This window comes from Populus alba, chromosome 1, assembly GCF_005239225.2.
Source record: "Populus alba chromosome 1, ASM523922v2, whole genome shotgun sequence".
NCBI classification, from domain to species: domain Eukaryota; kingdom Viridiplantae; phylum Streptophyta; class Magnoliopsida; order Malpighiales; family Salicaceae; genus Populus; species Populus alba.
Window position 1 is genome coordinate 10,001,489 of NC_133284.1, and position 18,742 is coordinate 10,020,230.

General features: G+C 35.2%; 3 protein-coding genes across 4 annotated transcripts; 1 reads left to right on the top strand and 2 right to left on the bottom strand.

Annotated features, from left to right (window-relative positions):
* The first annotated feature begins 1,550 nt into the window (after positions 1 to 1,550).
* Positions 1,551 to 3,721, top strand: LOC118033864 (probable (S)-N-methylcoclaurine 3'-hydroxylase isozyme 2). The gene is made up of 2 exons (XM_035038998.2): positions 1,551 to 2,578; positions 3,045 to 3,721. Exons 1-2 carry the CDS (start codon positions 1,670 to 1,672, stop codon positions 3,657 to 3,659), a joined length of 1,524 nt encoding a protein of 507 aa, XP_034894889.1. The 5' UTR covers positions 1,551 to 1,669; the 3' UTR covers positions 3,660 to 3,721.
* A 2,016-nt stretch (positions 3,722 to 5,737) lies between these two features.
* LOC118033852 (scarecrow-like protein 28) lies at positions 5,738 to 9,073 on the bottom strand. The gene has a single exon (XM_035038981.2). It carries the CDS (start codon positions 8,179 to 8,181, stop codon positions 6,181 to 6,183), a length of 2,001 nt encoding a protein of 666 aa, XP_034894872.1. The 5' UTR covers positions 8,182 to 9,073; the 3' UTR covers positions 5,738 to 6,180.
* Positions 9,074 to 11,749: 2,676 nt separating this feature from the next.
* Positions 11,750 to 16,215, bottom strand: LOC118033785 (plant UBX domain-containing protein 8). 2 transcript variants are annotated; one of them, XM_035038889.2, is made up of 11 exons: positions 15,840 to 16,215; positions 15,379 to 15,440; positions 14,708 to 15,245; positions 14,237 to 14,275; positions 14,016 to 14,119; positions 13,515 to 13,722; positions 13,200 to 13,400; positions 12,944 to 13,108; positions 12,467 to 12,610; positions 12,324 to 12,380; positions 11,750 to 12,151 (listed from the first exon to the last, which is right to left on the bottom strand). In XM_035038889.2, exons 1-11 carry the CDS (start codon positions 15,921 to 15,923, stop codon positions 12,038 to 12,040), a joined length of 1,716 nt encoding a protein of 571 aa, XP_034894780.1. In that variant the 5' UTR covers positions 15,924 to 16,215; the 3' UTR covers positions 11,750 to 12,037. The 2 variants fall into 2 exon arrangements, with proteins under 2 accessions (XP_034894780.1, XP_034894779.1); XM_035038888.2 differs by having other exon boundaries at positions 14,192 to 14,275; positions 15,840 to 16,214.
* Between the last annotated feature and the right edge of the window lie 2,527 nt (positions 16,216 to 18,742).

Below are 18,742 nucleotides of genomic sequence, written 5' to 3' on the forward strand. Positions count from 1 at the left end.
AAAGATAAAATTGAGAAGAAAAAAAGATGAAATTGACAAGAAAAAAAAAACCTTTCAACCCATCTAATTACCTAGCTTGATTTAAAATTGGATCGTGTGAGAGTTATTTTAACATGATTAAGTTGATTTGATATATCCAAAGATAACTTGGTTGATTGTTAAAAAAAATTCAAAGAAAAAATTAAAAAGGAAAAAAAGGAATGAAATTTAAAGGAAAAAAGAAAAAGAAAAGGGGGTGGGGGGGGGGGTGTGATGAATTGAAAAGAAAAAAGAAAAAGGGGGAAGAAAAGGAGCCTAGCTTCAGTGAAGCTCCATAAACTTTCCCAAATTAAGGTATGTGCTTACCCTCTTGTGACGTGGCAGTCAGTAGTCCTAATTAAGGCACGATTTTAGCACCATAAAAAGTCGCCTCCTGACAGTATCGTATAATGAATTATTCGATGCATCCAGCTTATAACTGGTCAATATTGTTGATGTGAGCAAGAAAATGTAAGTAGACATCGAAGAGTAGGTTTCGGTACAGTTGAATGCAACGCCACAACACATCAAATAAAGGATGTCCCAAGCTCTTCGATTTTTTAACGGTTATATACATGCATTTCGTTTTTGTTTCAGACTCATATTGAAAAGCACCACCTTGATACGTTACTCATTAATGGCGTCGTACGTAGTTCATTGTACAGATGCTCACTCCAACATTATCTATCCGTCCTGCTACGAGCTTCTTGGATGTATATGTCGAAAAGTGGATCGATCTTGCTATTCTTCTGCAGCTAAAGCACTGCTGTCGGTATTTGAGATGAAAAGAATGGAAAACCCTCCCCTACAATGATCATTACTCTCTAGCTAAAGCCATCCCTTTCAATCTTCGGTGACAAAAAATGCTACCTTTCACTGCTCGAAAGCTCTTCCAAGTGTGACCCAGAGAAAGGGAAAATATTAAAAATGAATTTGCTATCCTGATCGCAAAAGAATTCAGATTACGATCGAGTTGGTCGAAGAATTCCTGATCCATTATTTAAAAATAAAAATTAAACTAACAAAGATTCTGAGCTTAACTGTTTAAATTTCTAGTTTGCTTTAAGCTACCTAAATTCCTAATAAAAAAAGAAAAAGGCAAAAAGAGGCAAGCTCGGAATACACAATGCAAATGATTTCGAGGTTTCGTTTTTTTCTGTCCTGCATGCCCGCTAACTGAGATGTGCAGTTAACACGATCATAAGAGATTAATCTCGACGAGGAAAAGGCTGTCGATCTCTTTCACAACCCTACATCACACAACTATATATGTCCATTGCAACATATGTAGGAAAAGACAGTATCGTCATGTATACTTTGAGCGATGAAAGTGACAAGAAACTTGCAAGCGTCTTAATTTTTCTCCTGACAATGGAAAGTTGCAGGCTAATTTATCGCTGATCAGCAGCCATGCAGTGATAAATTAAGAAGAAACATGAAAATTTGATTGTCAATTGCAGGAGCAGATTATTCTTAATTATACATCCCTGCTGAAATTTAATTAGTTAGCATGCACCATTCACTCACTGAGTGGTTGAGGAGAATCTCTTTGATTACTATCAAGCTTGCATTGATTTCTTTTCATTTATTAAAATGCCAGTTTATAAACCCTTAACGCATTGCCAAAAAACCAGCTTTGGCTCACAAAATCATGGCTCAAACTAGCTTAACTCAAGCAATCAATCTCTTCTCTCCTATTCTCCTTCTCCTTCCTCTTTTGCTTCTGATCGTCCTCAAGCACTTGAGACACAATTCATCACCGCCACTTCCTCCAGGTCCATATCCATGGCCAATCTTAGGCAACATTCTCCAGCTTGGAGATAAGCCCCATATCACCCTAACCCATTTTGCAAAAATCCATGGACCGATCTTCTCATTAAGACTAGGGACCCAACTTGTAGTTGTGGGATCCTCCCAAGCTGCTGCCATTGCAATCCTCAAGACTCATGATAGAATTCTATCAGGGGGACATGTTCCTCACATGGCACCAAGCAAGAGTTCAGAACTCAACAAATTATCACTGGGTTGGGTTGTTGAGTGCAACGAGAGGTGGAGGTATTTACGCACAATATGCAAAAGTGAGCTTTTCTCACTCAAAGCACTAGAGTCCCAAGCATGTATAAGAGAGAAAAAAGCCAAGGAAATGATTGGTTTTATCAATAAAATGGAAGGGAAAGTAGTTAAGATTAGAGAGGTAGCAACTGCTACTGTTTTTAACATGTTGAGCAATATTTTAGTGTCGAGGGATCTTGTTAGCTTGGAGCATGAGAGCGAGGATGGAGGGATGAGTTCGGTATTAAAAGACATTGCAAGGTTGGCTTCTACTCCAAATATATCTGACTTTTATCCAACATTGGGTCCATTAGATCTTCAAGGTTTAAGGAAGAAGACTATGGAATTGCACAGGAGGTCTTTTAATATGTGTGAAGCTATCATCCAAGAAAGAAGAGAGGAGGAGGAGGGAAAAGGAGACGGTCCCGATGCTTCAAGACGTAGGGACTTTCTTGACGCTCTTATCCTCAATGGTTCAAGCGATGATCAGATTGACATTTTGCTTATGGTTTGATCCCATTCTTTCCATCCCTCATGATTATTCGAAGTTGATTTTAACTTTTTGTTTTTTTTTTATCCTGGTCCTTCAAATTATTGAATATTATCATTTGAACACTCAAATTATGCTTTGAAGTATATACAAATTAACTTTATGACTTTTATTTCAAAAAAGAAAGAAAGAAACTTTAGGACTTCCAATATAAATTATGCTCTTGATTTCTTTTACAAATTATATATATACAATAACTGATTTACTATTAATTTGTTAACTGGAAAATACATTAGATGACTAATTTGGTATCTAACAACTAATCTACTAAAGTATTTTTTGAGTATTTCCGAGTTAAAATCCACTTCTTTTAATTAATTTATTTAATTTTACTACCTCTGCGTGTTTCTATCGCTTATTTTACACGAACGGAAAACCGAACATCAATCTCTATTCCAATTGTTGTTTCATCATGACATTTCAGGAGCTCCTTTCTGCTGGCACGGACACAAGTAGCTCGACCATAGAATGGACAATGGCAGAGCTGATAAAGAATCCGAGATGCCTAAAGAAAGTTCAAGAAGAGATTGCAAGTGTAATAAATATGAACCGGGATACAGGATTTAAGGAATCCTACCTTCCACAGCTAACATACCTTCAGGCTTGTGTCAAAGAAACCCTCAGGTTGCACCCTCCAGGACCGTTTCTTCTTCCTCACCGCGCCACCGACTCTTGCCAAGTGATGAATTACACCATCCCGAAGAACACTCAAGTGTTAGTAAATTATTGGGCGATCGGACGAGACCCCAAGAGTTGGGAGGAACCAGTAGTTTTTAATCCAGAGAGGTTCTTGAGCTCAAATTTGGATTTTAAAGGGAATGACTATGAGTTCATACCCTTTGGCTCAGGGAGGAGAATCTGCCCTGGCCTGCCGATGGCTGCAAAACATGTTGCATTGATCATTGCTTATTTGATCCTTTTCTTTGATTGGTCTCTTCCATGTGGAAAGAACCCTACTGATTTAGACATGAGTGAGAACTATGGCTTAACTTTGCGGAAGGAACAACCTTTACTTCTAGTTCCGACTAGTAAAAAATGAGTGCGAGATGGTTTAGCAGTCCCTCTTGCATTCTAATAATGAACATATCTTGTTTTGATGTTTGTCGCAGTTGCATTTTAGTTTTCCAGGCCTGTTACCATTCTCCATGACTGAATCAGGATACTGTGATTGATTAACTACTGCAATAACTTGTACTGGTAAAATACAATTTGTGTAACCCTGAATGGTGTATCTCAACTGGTCAGATAATAAGTTTATTTCTTAGAAGTCACTAATTTAAGTCTTACAAATCTCATGGCCACTGAAAACTTATATGGTCATTAACTTCAAACATGTAATGATTAGTCAAAATACGCATAAACTAGACTTAAACACTCATATTAATTAAAAAAAAAAAAACAATTTGTGTCCTTGTGCAAATGGAATTATCCAATATGGTAAGAGTTCAAACTTCCTTTTTTTTTTTTAACTTTCACTCCGTTGTTAACCTTTTTGTATCATGTAGATGTTAATAGAACATCAGGACTCCCCGCCACAACTTGCATTAACAATGTCAATGAGATGTCTAACAAGAAAAATGAAAGGCAGCACTGTCCTGCCCCATTTCAGTATAGAGACAGTATAGAGACATGCCAACCGATGAACTATAGGATCCCAATAACTCTAAAGTCTAAAGTACTAGTCAACGTGTGGGCAATCGGACTGAATGCTAATAAACCGGGGAGACCAAAGCCAAACTAAAAGGGGGAAAAATTCTGCTCAAAACCAAGCCCATGTAAGGTAATCTGGGCTCAATACCGATATGGGCTGGATAACATGACAAACAAAGCTGCCGAAACCAAGCAGCAAGAGAGAATAAGTTGCCAAAACTTGGCAGCTAAGGAGAGGTCAGGCCCAACAAGTTGCCAAAACCGGGCAGCTAAGGAGAGCAGAAGTAGGGCCCACCAAGTCCAACCGAGGAGGATAAGAAAAAGGGTAAAACCTAGCCCACCGAGCCCATCCATGGAGAAGAAGAAAAGGGGCAAAACCGAGTCCAACACCTGGAAAATTTTTTGCTGTAAAACCGAGTCCATGTCCAATGGGTTCAAATCAGAACCCATGGATGATCATTAAAATAAACTATCTCTTTATTTTTTACTTTAACAATTTAAAATTTTAGATTAAATTAGTATTAGAGCATCTTATTAATCAAATGATCATAAGTGTATTTTTCACCATCCCATTTAATTTAATAAAAATTAAATATAAGATAAAATAAATTTTTATAAATTTCAAGCTTAGAAAACTTTTATTTAAGAAATAATATAAATTATATATTGGAGTTTCAATAACAATTTAAAATTCTAAAATTAATATAATTTTTTGATAATAATACACCAAACGATTTTAAAATGTCTTACATCAATATCTTATTTGACAGGGGTGGGTGTCTCCATGAAAACAATCGTTTACATGATAATTTTGCTATTTTCAAAATAAAGCAATTATTTCAATGGTGGGCCATGCATAATGTTTGTGACCCTACTGTCTACAATACAAATACATGCAATTCATACATGTATAAACATTCAAGGATCACGAGGTATGAATAACAAACATATCTATACATATATACATACCTAAGAATAACTTTCTCATGTATTTCATTCTTCTCTTAGTATACATTGCATTGTTATTTGTACTTTGCATAGTATTTTAGGGTTTTCTATTTCATAAATGAGGCTTGTTTTATACGAAGACATGAACCCCCTTCCAGCCCAAGTTCAAAACAAGTTCTTAAATCCCATCAAATAAATGTGGAAAGGTTCAAAATTATTTGAAGTTTTTTCAACTTTGTTACATTCAAATCAGAGCAGTTTCTCAACTCAGTATTTAATTTTAATGAAAATGGTTTGAACTCTTGCCCTTTGGTTCGTGAAGGAGAATACTTTTCATGGCCGCAGAGCAGGTTGCCTGCTATTTTTGCATTATTGATCCATTTATTTTGATGAATTTTTGAAATAAAAAATAAAAAACAATCATTAACACAATATCAGATAACTAGCTTCATACTTGTGGAACTAGCCAGCTGGTGTTGTTTAGAGTTACGATTATTATTAGCAAGGAAAATCCATAGTAACAGATCAATAAAATATTTCCACATATGGCAATCTAATTCCCAAATACATGATTTTTGCATTTCTACTAATCCTTCAACAAATAAAACGAACAAGATAATAATAACATGACGACAAAGAATTCATCAATACATAAAGAATCAAAGAATAAACATAAAACTGACTCTGAATTCTATGGACCGAAACCTAGAAGCCTGCCCTGAAAAGAACTGAAATCGGTATGAAACTACTGTATTCATGCAATGGATCTTGTGCTATTAGACTGACGAATCTTATCTGCAACAAAAGAATGAAAGAATAATCACAGCTTCTTCTACCTACAAAGAATTTAGTGTCCCTTTCTGTATGCAAGATTGGAAAGAATTGTGTTGGTTATGTATGAAAAAATCTTCAACTTGGCTGAGAAAAAGAGGATGAACTCCCTGCAATGTCTAAAGGAATCTTCAACTTGGCTGAGAAAAAGAGGATGAACTCCCTGCAATGTCTAAAGGTGTCCACGCTGAGACTGTGTAGAGGGGCTGATCTAACCAACTCAGAGTAAGCGCCGCTCCCTCCTGCCCGTGCTTCTTAACTCGGTAACTATCACAAGAGTACATCTTCAATAGCATTTGGCTCTGAAGCATTTCCCTCTCACTGATTACCAAGCACCGGAGGCCTCCTTGGTCCATCAACTTCTTCCAATTGTCAAACATTTCATGCCTTTCATGGCGGTCACTGCCTTCACAAGCAACAATGTTCCTAATTTCCCGAGCATACATCTCCTCTATTTTGATCCTAACCGGGCTGTCAAAGGGAAGGCTAGAATCAATCGAGTCAAATAGGGCAGAGTAGTACTTCAACGAATTGCAAACTCTTGTTTCCAAATTAGGGGCATTGTGTTCTGCTTCTTGCTCTGCCACAATGACTATTGCGGGGTTTGTGCTTCGGATAAGTCCCAGGAAATCCCTCAGTGCTCCTCCACTCCCATCATATAGTGTCTTGTGCATCTGGAAAACACAATTAATAGCCACACACTCCCTCTCCTTCACATGGAGCATCCACAACCTCACATCTTCTAACCTGTCCACAACTGGATGGAACTCGAAAGGCAGGTTCAATGCCTCAGCAAATCCAGCAAGCCTATCTCCTGTCTCATTAAGCTCTTGCTTAGACTCGCCTATACCAGTGATTCTAACATGGCTAGGAGGATTAGTCCTGGAGGCCAAACTCTGAAACAAAGTAGGCCATTGAAGCCCTTGCTTAATGTCAAAGTCTATAATATGAACCCTATCTTTCCCTTCAAAAGCCCTCAACAACATCTCATTCGCAGTGAAATGAATGAATTTTGGAATTGGGCTCACCTGATTCAGAAGCCTCAATGCAGTCCCTGAATCATCGTCAACACGATCAAGTTCCCGAGGAGCAGTTATATGAAAAATGTGAGGCCAAAGCCTTGTGACTCTAAGAGCTAAGGCCTCTGTATAATAAGCAGCAAGGCGGCTAATAGGAATTCCTTTCGGAGAAGCAAGCCCCCCCAATTCAGCTAGAAAATGGTTGATCCCAGCGATATTCTTCAACGTAATTGCTTCAACACAAGCTGTAAGTAAGCTAACTAGCTCAAACCCCTGAAACTCTCTCTGGTCCGTTTCTGCAGCCTCCATCGCAGCACCTTCTTGAGGATGAGGATTCCTAGAGCCATTACCCACTTCATGCTCCACTACATTCTCGCTTAGCCTGAGGCCTAAGCTTTGACTCTCTGATGAAGTACTTGAACCCGAGGCTTCTTTTACTGGCCTTTGGCTGCTCTCTCCATCCTTTTCACCTAGGTCAGTGATCTCAGTTATAACAGAGCCCACCCATGGATTGTTAGACAATGGCAAAGGCGGGGAAATCACTTCACTAGGCACAAAGCAAACCCTCTCCTCATCTCCTGAACATGTCAAGGAGAAAGGAAATTGTTGAGGGTTAAGGCCTCTAGGCACCTCCAAACTTGGTTGAAACCAAAAATTGCCGCTCCCCAACTGACCTAAACTCAAGCTATCACCACCTTCACAAAAATCATCAGGTTTAACATTATCATTGTTACCCCTTTTTCTCTTAGCCCTATTAATGCAAGACTCATCAACTGATTGCTCCGCAAACCTCTTCAAGCTCTTACCCCTCTCCCAAAACTCATCTTTCACTGATTGATTGCTTGTTGCCAATGGCGGGAGCCTGGTATTCTGCTTGAGAGAGCAACTGCTGGTCTTGGACTCAAGTGGTTTATCCACTGACAGGCCAACACCAACAGGCCTAATGGGCTGCGACCGCGATGATTCTTTGCGAGAGAAAGAACACGGCAAGTCCAATCTCTGTGTGCTCATTGAAGGTAACTGAAAATGGCAAGCTTGAAACTGCGCAGGTGATTCACTCCTCAATCTATGCCTTGGTGACAGCAATGTTGAACTAGAACAACCGGCCAACATTCTCTATGCCCTTCCAATTTTCTTTTCTTTGATTTTTGTGTGATTCTCCCACCCTATTTTCTTCTATTTTTTCTCTCCCTATCTCTCTTTGTTTCTATAACAAATCTTCAACTATGAAATGTGTGGTTTACTTTATTGTGTGCAAGTTCTACAACTTTGCATGTATATTTGAAAAGAGAAATCAAGAGAGACAGCTAACGTGAGTGTGTGAATTTTTCTTTTTGCTCTTTTTTTTTTTGTGAAGAAACCAATAAATAGGAATCCGATGAGTAAGAACGAAAATCAAACAAAAGATTTTGTAAATTGTGTAAGTGTAGCTATATGAACAATGTGAGTATGCAAGTGTTCAACAAAAGAATATGCAAACAAAATCCCCCAACCCCAATAAAAGAATGAAAGAATTTGTAAAACTAATCAATCATACAATCCAAGTATAAGAAAATCATCGGATTCCAACACATTTAAAACAAAGTCATTGAAACAAACTATCAACTCTATTCACTTCATGAAAGGAAATGCAGAAACATACTTGCACAAACTGCTGGCTGAAATCAAAACAACTCTTTAAACCCAGATCAGCATTTGAAGTTTCCATCACAGTAGCTAAATTGAAGCCAAAATCAAGAAACCCCACTTCTTCAACCATGCAGCATGATGTGATCTAACTCTTTTAGCATTCACTCACTAACCGAAGAAACCATAAACCATAAAAAGGTTGTGTTTTTATATACTAAAACTTTTGCTTCCTGTTTCTCCCTGTCTCCCTTCTTCACTCTCCACTACTCCTAGTCCTAGTACTATACTACTACTATGCTGCCAGTGGTATAACTTCCATAGCTGTCCCAGTCATTGCTTTTTCTAAGACTGGCTTGGTTTTTACCAGCACTAGGGAAAAAATATGATTACTGTCGAAAGGGGTGTTCGAGAAGACTTGGGAAACTGATTTCTGGTCGTTGGATTTTGATCGGATGGTGGAGAATGCAGTTCAAGTGACCGTTGGGGTATGTCGGTGAAATATGACCGTTGGAGGAGATGGTGTGTACGGAGGAGGGTACGTGAAGACGTGTGAATATGTTTATTTTTCTTTACTTTTTGGTATTTTACTCTGTGACTGTCACGTAGGATGCACGTGCCTGTCCCCTTGATAGTTGATACCACTTCACTCGACCGTTGGGTTATAACCGGCTCGTCCTTGTTCAACTTTGGTGGGGCTTCTTTGTGTGATTATCATCAACTTCCCATAACCTCCAATGTCATTAACACACGTGGTGCACTATCAGCCATAATTACAGTCTAATTATGTAGTCTAAGTGAACTTTGAAAGATAGAAGTGTAACTCTGACTTTGGGCCCATTATTGGGCCAGGTAAAGCTAAATGGAAATTTGTCAGCTCCGGCAGTTTTATAATTATAAGATAAAATGTTTTTTATTAAAAATATATTAAAATCATTTTTTTTTATTTAATTTTTTTAAATTAATACTTTAAAATGATAAAAAAATTATTTTTTAGAATTTAATTCCAAACTGCACCTAAAAAACCTCAAAATAAAAAACATTAATTAATAGTAATATTATTAATAATAACAAATAAAGCAGAATGGTGTTCTGTTATCTAAATATTATTCTCCCTCTCACATTTGTCTCCTATTCACTCAATTGCTCAAAGCTATATTTTTTAATTTTATATCCCTTTACTTTTTAGTTTTTTACAATTTGGTAATTTGAGATTTTTTTTTATTTTTATCCTCTCAAGATACGCAAACATGGTTTTATGTTTTGTTTTTATTTGCCATTGTTTTTAATACTATTGTAGCTTTTTATAGTAATACTAACAATTATTTTGTAGATAATTAGATATGAATCTAATATGCAAAAAAAAAAAAAAAAAACAAATTGCTCATGAATAGTCAAAGTAAATAAATATCTATTTTGTTATTTTGTATTGTATATTTTATATAATTTTTCTCAAATTTATTATTTTTATTTTGTTTTTGGTACATTCGTGTAAAAATTATTTATTTAAACTTGCTTTTAATATTATCATAAAAAATATGATAAAAAGATATTTTTGTCAACAAAAAAAGAAACTCATTAACAAGGATATGTAATTTTAGTTAAAGAGATACATTTTTTATCTCTACTTCAAATCATTATAATTTTTTAAATATTTATTTTAGTTGTCTTCATTTTTTATTCAATAAATCATAGTGCTGATAAAAAAAAAAATACATTTTCTTCTTTTGTGTATTTTAACTTTGGAATCCAGCCTGCGCGGGTATTCTGAGTCCGCTTAACTTCTTTTCCGAGCAGGAGGGATATTCATAAAATGATCGACTCTACCCCTTTGGTCTTTTACTTTTAACACCTACAGTTAACGACAGAAGGGACATCCATCCCCAACGAAAGGTGAAAGTCATTTTAAAGATCAATACCTGAACACAGTAAAAGTTGATTCGGTGTCATTATTTGACACGGTAGTTTGAACTTGTTGGCAATTACTGGATTTTATGTAAAATTACCAGGGTAAATATAAAAATTTGGAAGAATAACACTATTTTAAATTTTTTTTTGAAGAAATAATACATTTTGACTATAATCACTTTAGAAACGTAATATTAACTAAATTTACTATATATCATTATTTTTAAATGCCATAAAATAATTATTGTGCTTCAAAAAACAATATTTAGTAAATATTGTGCTTCTAAAACGTGACATCGTTAAACCGTGTTATTTTTTGCTCAGCTGGTAGATCATTTCATATAAAAATTATAATTTTATGAATCAAAATTATTTTTGTTCAATTTGTAAACTCAAAAATAAACTAATTAAAATTTAAAAAATTATTATTCATAAAAGTAATGGGTAATAAGCAGTCAAGTGTGAATCTGCTAACTATAACTAAATGAGGATCTGCCCCAAACATATTATGTGGATGATCTAGAAGATATATTTATGAACCAATGAGACAAGTTTAGACTCAAGAGGAGATCTAATCATGCCAGACAATAATAACAACTCAAAAACATCATAATTTTTTATTCCAATTGCTGAATTACGTTCAAATTTTTTATAAGAATTTTTAAATATTGTTTTTTTCTATAGTAGTTAACTACGTCACTACGAGATATAAAAAATCTCATTAAGACCTTGATTATAGTAATTTTAAGATTTTACTTGTTATTTTTAAAACTAATCGACCGGTTTTATTAACCATTACAAACTAGTCAACAGTCTAAGTAAAAAATAGCACAATTTAACTGTGATATGGTTTTAAAAAGCGCAATATTTACTAAATATAATTATTTTTAAACGAAAAGAACTTTGGCAATTATTTAATTTTATTTGCTAATTGCCTAATTTATGAATGAATATTTGCCATAAAACGGTAAGATCGTTGGAGACACTGCACAAATTGCAATTTGACAGTGTAGCCAAAACTAAAATGCGCCGCTGACAACGGTATCTTTATTAGCTGACAGCTAGAGTGAAACCATAGATAGCTCTGATGGGGGTGGAAATGAGGTGTAGAATCTTCCACGTCCGAGACCCAACCAACAGAACAAGCTTGCAAAACACTTCCAATCCATCCGATATAAATAATATATACAAAAACATTTCCTCCGATGCTGAATCATTCAAGACCCAAAACAACAAATTGCAACCACAAACAGGCGGCCTGTTGAGCCAGATGGAACGTTTTCATCGACCCAAATTCCATGAAATATGTCCATACAGTTTGGATCTGAGTAAACCCATATGTCCATACAATTTTCATCGACCCGTATTCATTTCATTTTTCTTGCAAACAAATTTAAAACTTCCAAGTTGTATCTTTCTACAATTTGTAAGATGTTCATTCTTTGATCGACTCTAGAAACAAGGCTTCCTGTTTGCTGGCCAGGCCAAGTTCATTGAGAGTCAATGCACTCTCTCCATCACTGAAAGCACGCCTTGGGTATGGCCTCACCTGCTCAAGTAATAACACATCAGAGATGCCAAGATGTAAATTTAATTACAATTTTTTATCAGAAATTCTAGCATCAAAATAGAAATGGTGTAAAGTTTCAACCAAATAACAAAATCAAATGTGTGTATGGACATATTCACCAAAACTATTGAAAATTTAGATTAATGATTACCAGTCTGTAAGTGCCAGGCTTGACCACTCTGCCAATATCTATGAAATCGAAGAAAGCCTGCAAAGTACAATAAACAACATGGTGAAACCAGGATAATGAGCGGAGATAAATGCTCAAGCACATTACTTTGATGGAAAACTCACCTGTAAGTTGTCAGACTTGAGAAATCGACGGCCACGTCGGCTGCCGTCAGGCATCCGCACCAAAAGCGTTACAGCATTTTCATCATCAGATGCAGGTTCATGAGGCAGAGAAGCTTCTTTTGCAGCCAACAGTCTCTCAAACTCCTATGAAGGATTACACAAGCTGCTATTAACAATTACCAAAAGGTTTGTTAAAGTCATTGGTCTTGTCCCTTCCTAAACAAGCAAGGAACTGATCAATGACTTTGAGAGACTTGCAACCATATTTACAGCTGCCAAAGGGTAAAACCAAAGACAATGAAGAAAAAGCAGCGAACAAGGTGACTGGCTACCTTAATGAGCATCAAAATCTCAATTCCACTGTTACCATTTGCGCAAACAAACACATATATTAACATTACAAGTTTGGAAAAGGAGTTTAATTTGTCACCAGTTCCATGTCCACCTTCAGCATAAAAAATAAATGAAAAACAATACCTGCGCTTCCTCCAATTGTCTACGAGATTCTTCCTCTTTTCTCCTTTCTTCTTCAAGAGCAGCTTTCCTAGCCACTTCTTCTTGTAAACGATGAGCTTCAGCTTCCTCAATGGCCTTCATCTCCTTTTCTCTGTCGGCTGCCAATGACGCAAGATACTCATCGTCCTGCATCCACCAGACAATGCAAGCCCACTGCATCATGTTTATGGCCCAAAAATTGAAATTTTTTCTCCCAGTCAAAGCCCAAATGTCAAACCTGTTGTTCGCGGATCATGCGCTGAGCTTGTAAAGAAGGTGATGGAGGACGAGGAACTGGTCGAGGATAATTATTCTCATTTTGCATAAAATGATGAGGTGCATATGGAAGGCGATATCCAGTCCCTTCAGGAATTCCACCAAACATTGCAGCCTCAAGCATGACTGCTTCATCATGCTCCTCAGAAGAGATGCCTCCCCACTTCAATTTGTCAAATTTCAAGTGTCAAACAAGTTAGTTTACCTATAGAATGTTAGGTGTTCTAAATTCTGAAATTAGAGTTGATAAATTGTAGAGTAGAACGGTGGAAGATACCTCCTCTGAAAAGGCATCTACATTGTGCGGGGGATGACTTCCTATATTACTCCGTCCAGGACTTGATGGCGGGCTAGCCTCCACAGCTCCAGCTTCTCTAGCAGATTCCATAGAGCCAGAAGATGTTTGTCTAGATCTATGCCTAATGAGAGGCTGCTCTTCCACATCTTCTGCTTCATCGTGGATGGATGAGCTTCCTGCCTCCTGCCTATATTGAGTCAACAGACCATTGTAAGATTTCCTAACTATAATCCCGGAAGTATAATCTAAAACACACTATGTTGTCCTTTATGGTTGTTCAAGTGATGTTTTAGGATGCATTTCGAGTTTTTCCTAAGATTATACATTTGTGGCGGGCCAAATGATCACGGTTATCATAGACAGCACAAATACTTTATTGTCCTTTGTTTGACCATTATGTCAGAAGAACATCACAGCAGTCGCAGATAAAGACCAACACCATATGATTATATCTATTAATGAGCAATCAAGAATACTTACCTTCCATTTAATAAAGCTATTCCCCCCTTCTCTGCCTCAACAGCATCACTTCCTACTTCTGAAGCTTTCCCTTGCTCACGCAAAGCTTTCTCTTGCTCTGCTGCCTGGATTCAGTTTGTGTTAAACAAGATCAAGATATGCCTATAAGCAAAGCAAAGTGTAAAGGAAACACAAACCCTTAAAGATAATGAAACCACATGTTCAAGTTCAGCATCCTCCACCTGAGGTTGCCTTTGCTGAGGCCCAGTTTCAGTTAGCTCCTACATCATAATGCGTACAATCAATTAAAAATTTAAGCATTTTAAACTTAAAAAACATAAAGAGACCATCTTAACAAAAAGCTAGTCCAACCTTTAAAAGTTATGATTTTAGATTGTAGCTGATCAAATTATTAAAAAAAAATATATATCGAACTCTTTTGCTTCCAAAAAGATGCAAAATGGCAGAAGAACCCTATTTTTAGAAGTTTATGTCACATAACTCAAATTAAAATTACAAATGAAAAGAAGGCATCCAAATCAAATAATCCAATGCTATTGAGGGGCTCCAAATCAAAGTTCTGAGGTTCATGAGGTCTGCTTGAAATTGGTTCCCAGTTTTAACGGTACCCATATCATGAGTAAAGTAACAGAAATTACCCAGAAGAACAAATCAGTTAATGCATGCACCAACCATTGGCTTGGTTAGCTTACCTGAACCTCTCTTTTAGAAGCCTCAATGGCAGCTCGAACCATTTCTTCTTCTATGTCATTGCTATAGTAAGGCAAGTTCTCAAATTCAGAAGCACTAGGTCTAAAATGTCCTGCACGAGAACTATCCCGTTGGGTAGCCCGTGCATTTAAAGAAGTCAAAATATCATCATTGTCATCATCCTCAATTATGACGGTTCCCTGAATATCAGGACCTTGTGCATGTTCAGTTCCAGTTACATCTTCAATGATTGGAGCATGACCAGAATGGCCAGATGCTTCACTACCATCCTTGACCTCTATAGGTATCTCCCTTACTTCTCTTGGTTGAGAAATAAATGGTGCCTGATTCGTAAAATCAGAACCAGTACCAGGTACACCTCTTCGAAAACGTGGATCAAGAAGTGCGAATTGATTCATAACAACACTATCAGATAGAAGTGATAGAGGATTTCTACTAGGAGGTGGTGCAACTTCAATTGGATCATCATCTATATCCATGAGATCATCTTGAGGAGCATGAATAGAAGGTCGTCTTATGCTGGGAAAAAAAATTGCAACATGAGTGTTCAAAAACATGTCACGAGAACTGCACAGAATATATATTTTCTACCAGAGTATAGGAAAGCAACGACTATTAAACAAAGGACGAAAATATGGAGGAAGTGACTAACGCGCTTCTGTCTCCTTCACTGAAATGCGCATTGACAGCTGCATTGAGGTCACCACCATGCTCCTAATTGCAATCAAGAGTTTTTTTAAAAAAGAAAAGGAAAAGGAAAAGTAAATTAGAAGCACAAAAACTTACAACTGAGTCTAAAATCCGCATAATTAAACATATTACAGCAAAATCTAAATCCATCCCTTCGAAATTCTGAGCATCTACTGCATCAAATAGTCTGATTATCATCAGTTAAATTAACCAAAAAGAAACCCCTTATTAGCTTGAATTAGAAATAATTAGCAATCAACGAACTCCAGCGAGCTTTATTAACAACTTAACCAACAATGCTAGCCCTAATTACACACCGATTACAAAATCCAGCAATCAGAGCCTAAAATTAACTCGCAATTTCACTCAGTTTTTTCAAGGTTACAGTCCGATTAGCAATTGAAGACCGAAAAAAAGAGTAACCTCGAGTTTTAGCACCGCTGCATCCTCGGCGACGCCTGTGATGCTGATGAATGTGTCGATTGCTTCTTGATTAGGTCTGGCCATCTTCTTTGATTTTGATTAATTTTCACAGTCGTGTTTTTAGTATAAGTTTCTAAATTGGAAAGAGGAGAAGGAGAGGTGGTGGAAATTTATGAGTTGGGAGGAAACCGAAGAGAAGGGATTGTTTGCTTGGTGAGGAAAGAAGGAGGGGTTTGGTGTTTTTATTTTTTATTCTATGCTTCTGGTTGAGTTTACTCTGGTCTAGTCTCTACCCAGTACCCAGTTTTCTTTCTATAAAAGGCTGCCTTTCCTTCTCTTGGATCTGGGAGGAAGAAATGTAGCGTCCTTTGCCTTATTGTGGCTTTGGGGAGTTATGGGCTGGGTTTTTATTTTTATTTTTATTAAAAGAGTGTGCCTGGTGTTGTCTAATTTTGCTATGCTTGGGAGTATAATCTAAAGGAGGTTAACTATTTTTTTTTTTTAAATTATTTTTAATGTGTTGATATTAAAATTTCATTTTAAAAAATAAAAAAATATATTATTTTGATATATTTCTAACTTAAAATCATTAAAAAAAACAGCTTTCAAGCATCCAAATTATATAATGTGTGAAGCTTTAGGGACCAGGGACACTTTAGTGAGTTAAGAAGAGTTTGTAGTGGCAAAGTAAAATATTATTGTATGGCATATATATTCGGAATTCAGATGGGAATTGTGCTTACGTTTTGATAGAGAGTTTTTATGACAATTCTTTTTTGTATCCAAACTAGTATAAGAACTTTTCAATTTTCATGATTATGTATAATACTATATATTAATCAGGATAAATTACCCCTTTACCCTCCATGTTTTCGGCAAATATTTATCATGTTCCTTGAGTTTTAATTGTTTTAATAGTATAGATATAGTTTTTTTTATTTATGCATTCCAATAAAAAAAAATATTTTAATAGCTTATTATATTTTTAATATTAATAATTTTAGTTTTTTTTTTTCTAAAAAAAGCTATTAAAAAAAGTTTAATCCATGAAAGGGAGAATATTTAAATAATCTATTTAAATATTTATCATGTTCCTTGAGTTTTAATTGTTTTAATAGTATAGATATAGTTTTTTTATTTATGCCTTCCAATAAAAAAAATATTTTAATAGCCTATTATATTTTTAATATTAATAATTTTAGTTTTTTTTCTAAAAAAAGCTATTAAAAAAAGTTTAATCCATGAAAGGGAGAATATTTAAATAATCTATTTAAACATTTTGGCTGTTTTTTTTTTTTTTTGATAGTTTGATAGGTGGCTCTTTATTTGACTCTCTCGTTGAAAGCTGTGAAATGGGGGGAGAAAAGCTAAAAAACTAGTTTTTTTTTTTTCTTTTGAGAGATGCACTTAGAATTCATTGTAAATAGTTTAATTCAGTCCTTGTATTTATAAAAGTGCAATTGGGTCTCTTTTCAACACCTAAATTTGATGATAGTTATTGATTAGTGCCACCTGCCAAAGCCAATTTAGGTGTTGGTTGACCAAATTTGAAACATAAAGGGTGAAACCATCATTTTCTACAAACATAAGAGGCAAAAGGGTGGTTTCTCCTGTTAATCATTGCCCAGGCACACGGTTATTAATGTTCGTTCACGTGCATCAAATATACTGAAAGTTAAATTTTTTCTAAAAAAGAACATTGAATGTTTTTATTTGGGAATTACTAAATCATAAATAAAAAGTGATTGGAAATAAGTAGCAATAAATTCTTATATAAATCGAATCCTAGAGAGGCAATAATAACTTATCATTCTATGATTTAATTAGTCGACCGATTAATCATCCTAAATTTGAAAGTCCCAACATTAACCATGGGGTAAAAATAGCTTCTCTGTTTTCTTTTAATGTTACCATTATATTTCGAAAATGTTTTTTTAAAAAATTAATATTTTTATTTATTTTAAAATTAATATTTATTTATATTTTTAAATCATTTTGATGTGTTAATATTAAAAATAATTTTTTAAAAATAATAAAAAATATTATTTCGATATGTTTTAAAATTAAAAATACTTTGAAAAACAACCACTATCACACTCCCAAACATATTATATAAATCATAAGAGGGCACTTATTTTGATGTCTCTTTTCTTTTCTGTTTGTTTGTTGAATTTTTTTTCAAAATGATTTTTTATAAAAAATAAATGTTTAAAAAATAAATTATTTTTTATATTTGACAATGTTATATAAAATTAGTTAAAAAACAATTTCTGATATTTAGCTATATTATAAAAATTGAATTAAAAAATAACTTATAAAAGTTGTTACCTCAAAATGATTTTTTTAAATTAATGAAAAAACCCCCTAACAGTATTAATTAAGAGTTAAATATTTAAGTTTTTTTTGGTACGAAGATTTTGTGCCGGGAATAACTATATACAAAGATTTTTGCTGAGAAGGTAAACACCAGAGGGGAAAAGTAATTTTCATTTATGTTTCTAACATACAATTTTACTTCTCATATGGATTCAGTCACATAAAAGGCCATAAACTTTGCCACGGAATAAAATAACAATAGTACAGATACAAATCATTCATCTCATATATATTCACCGTCTATAAACAAGTCTAGATCAGTTGACAGTTGAAAGGGCTTTTAAGGATAGTGTCTTGATAATCCGTGACTGGTTTTTGGGGTGGAGAATGTCCCTATTAAAGAAGTTTTCGAGAGTATCAGAGAGGGTTTTATCGACAATAAAATTGCCACCGATGATCAAGTATTCATTCTCTGTTACCATGTGTCATATCACGAGAAAATAACATGGTTGCATTTTTAATAATATGATAAAAAAAAATTATTTAGCAGCCTGATATATTTTTTTTTTCTGTTTAGTTTGGTTTTT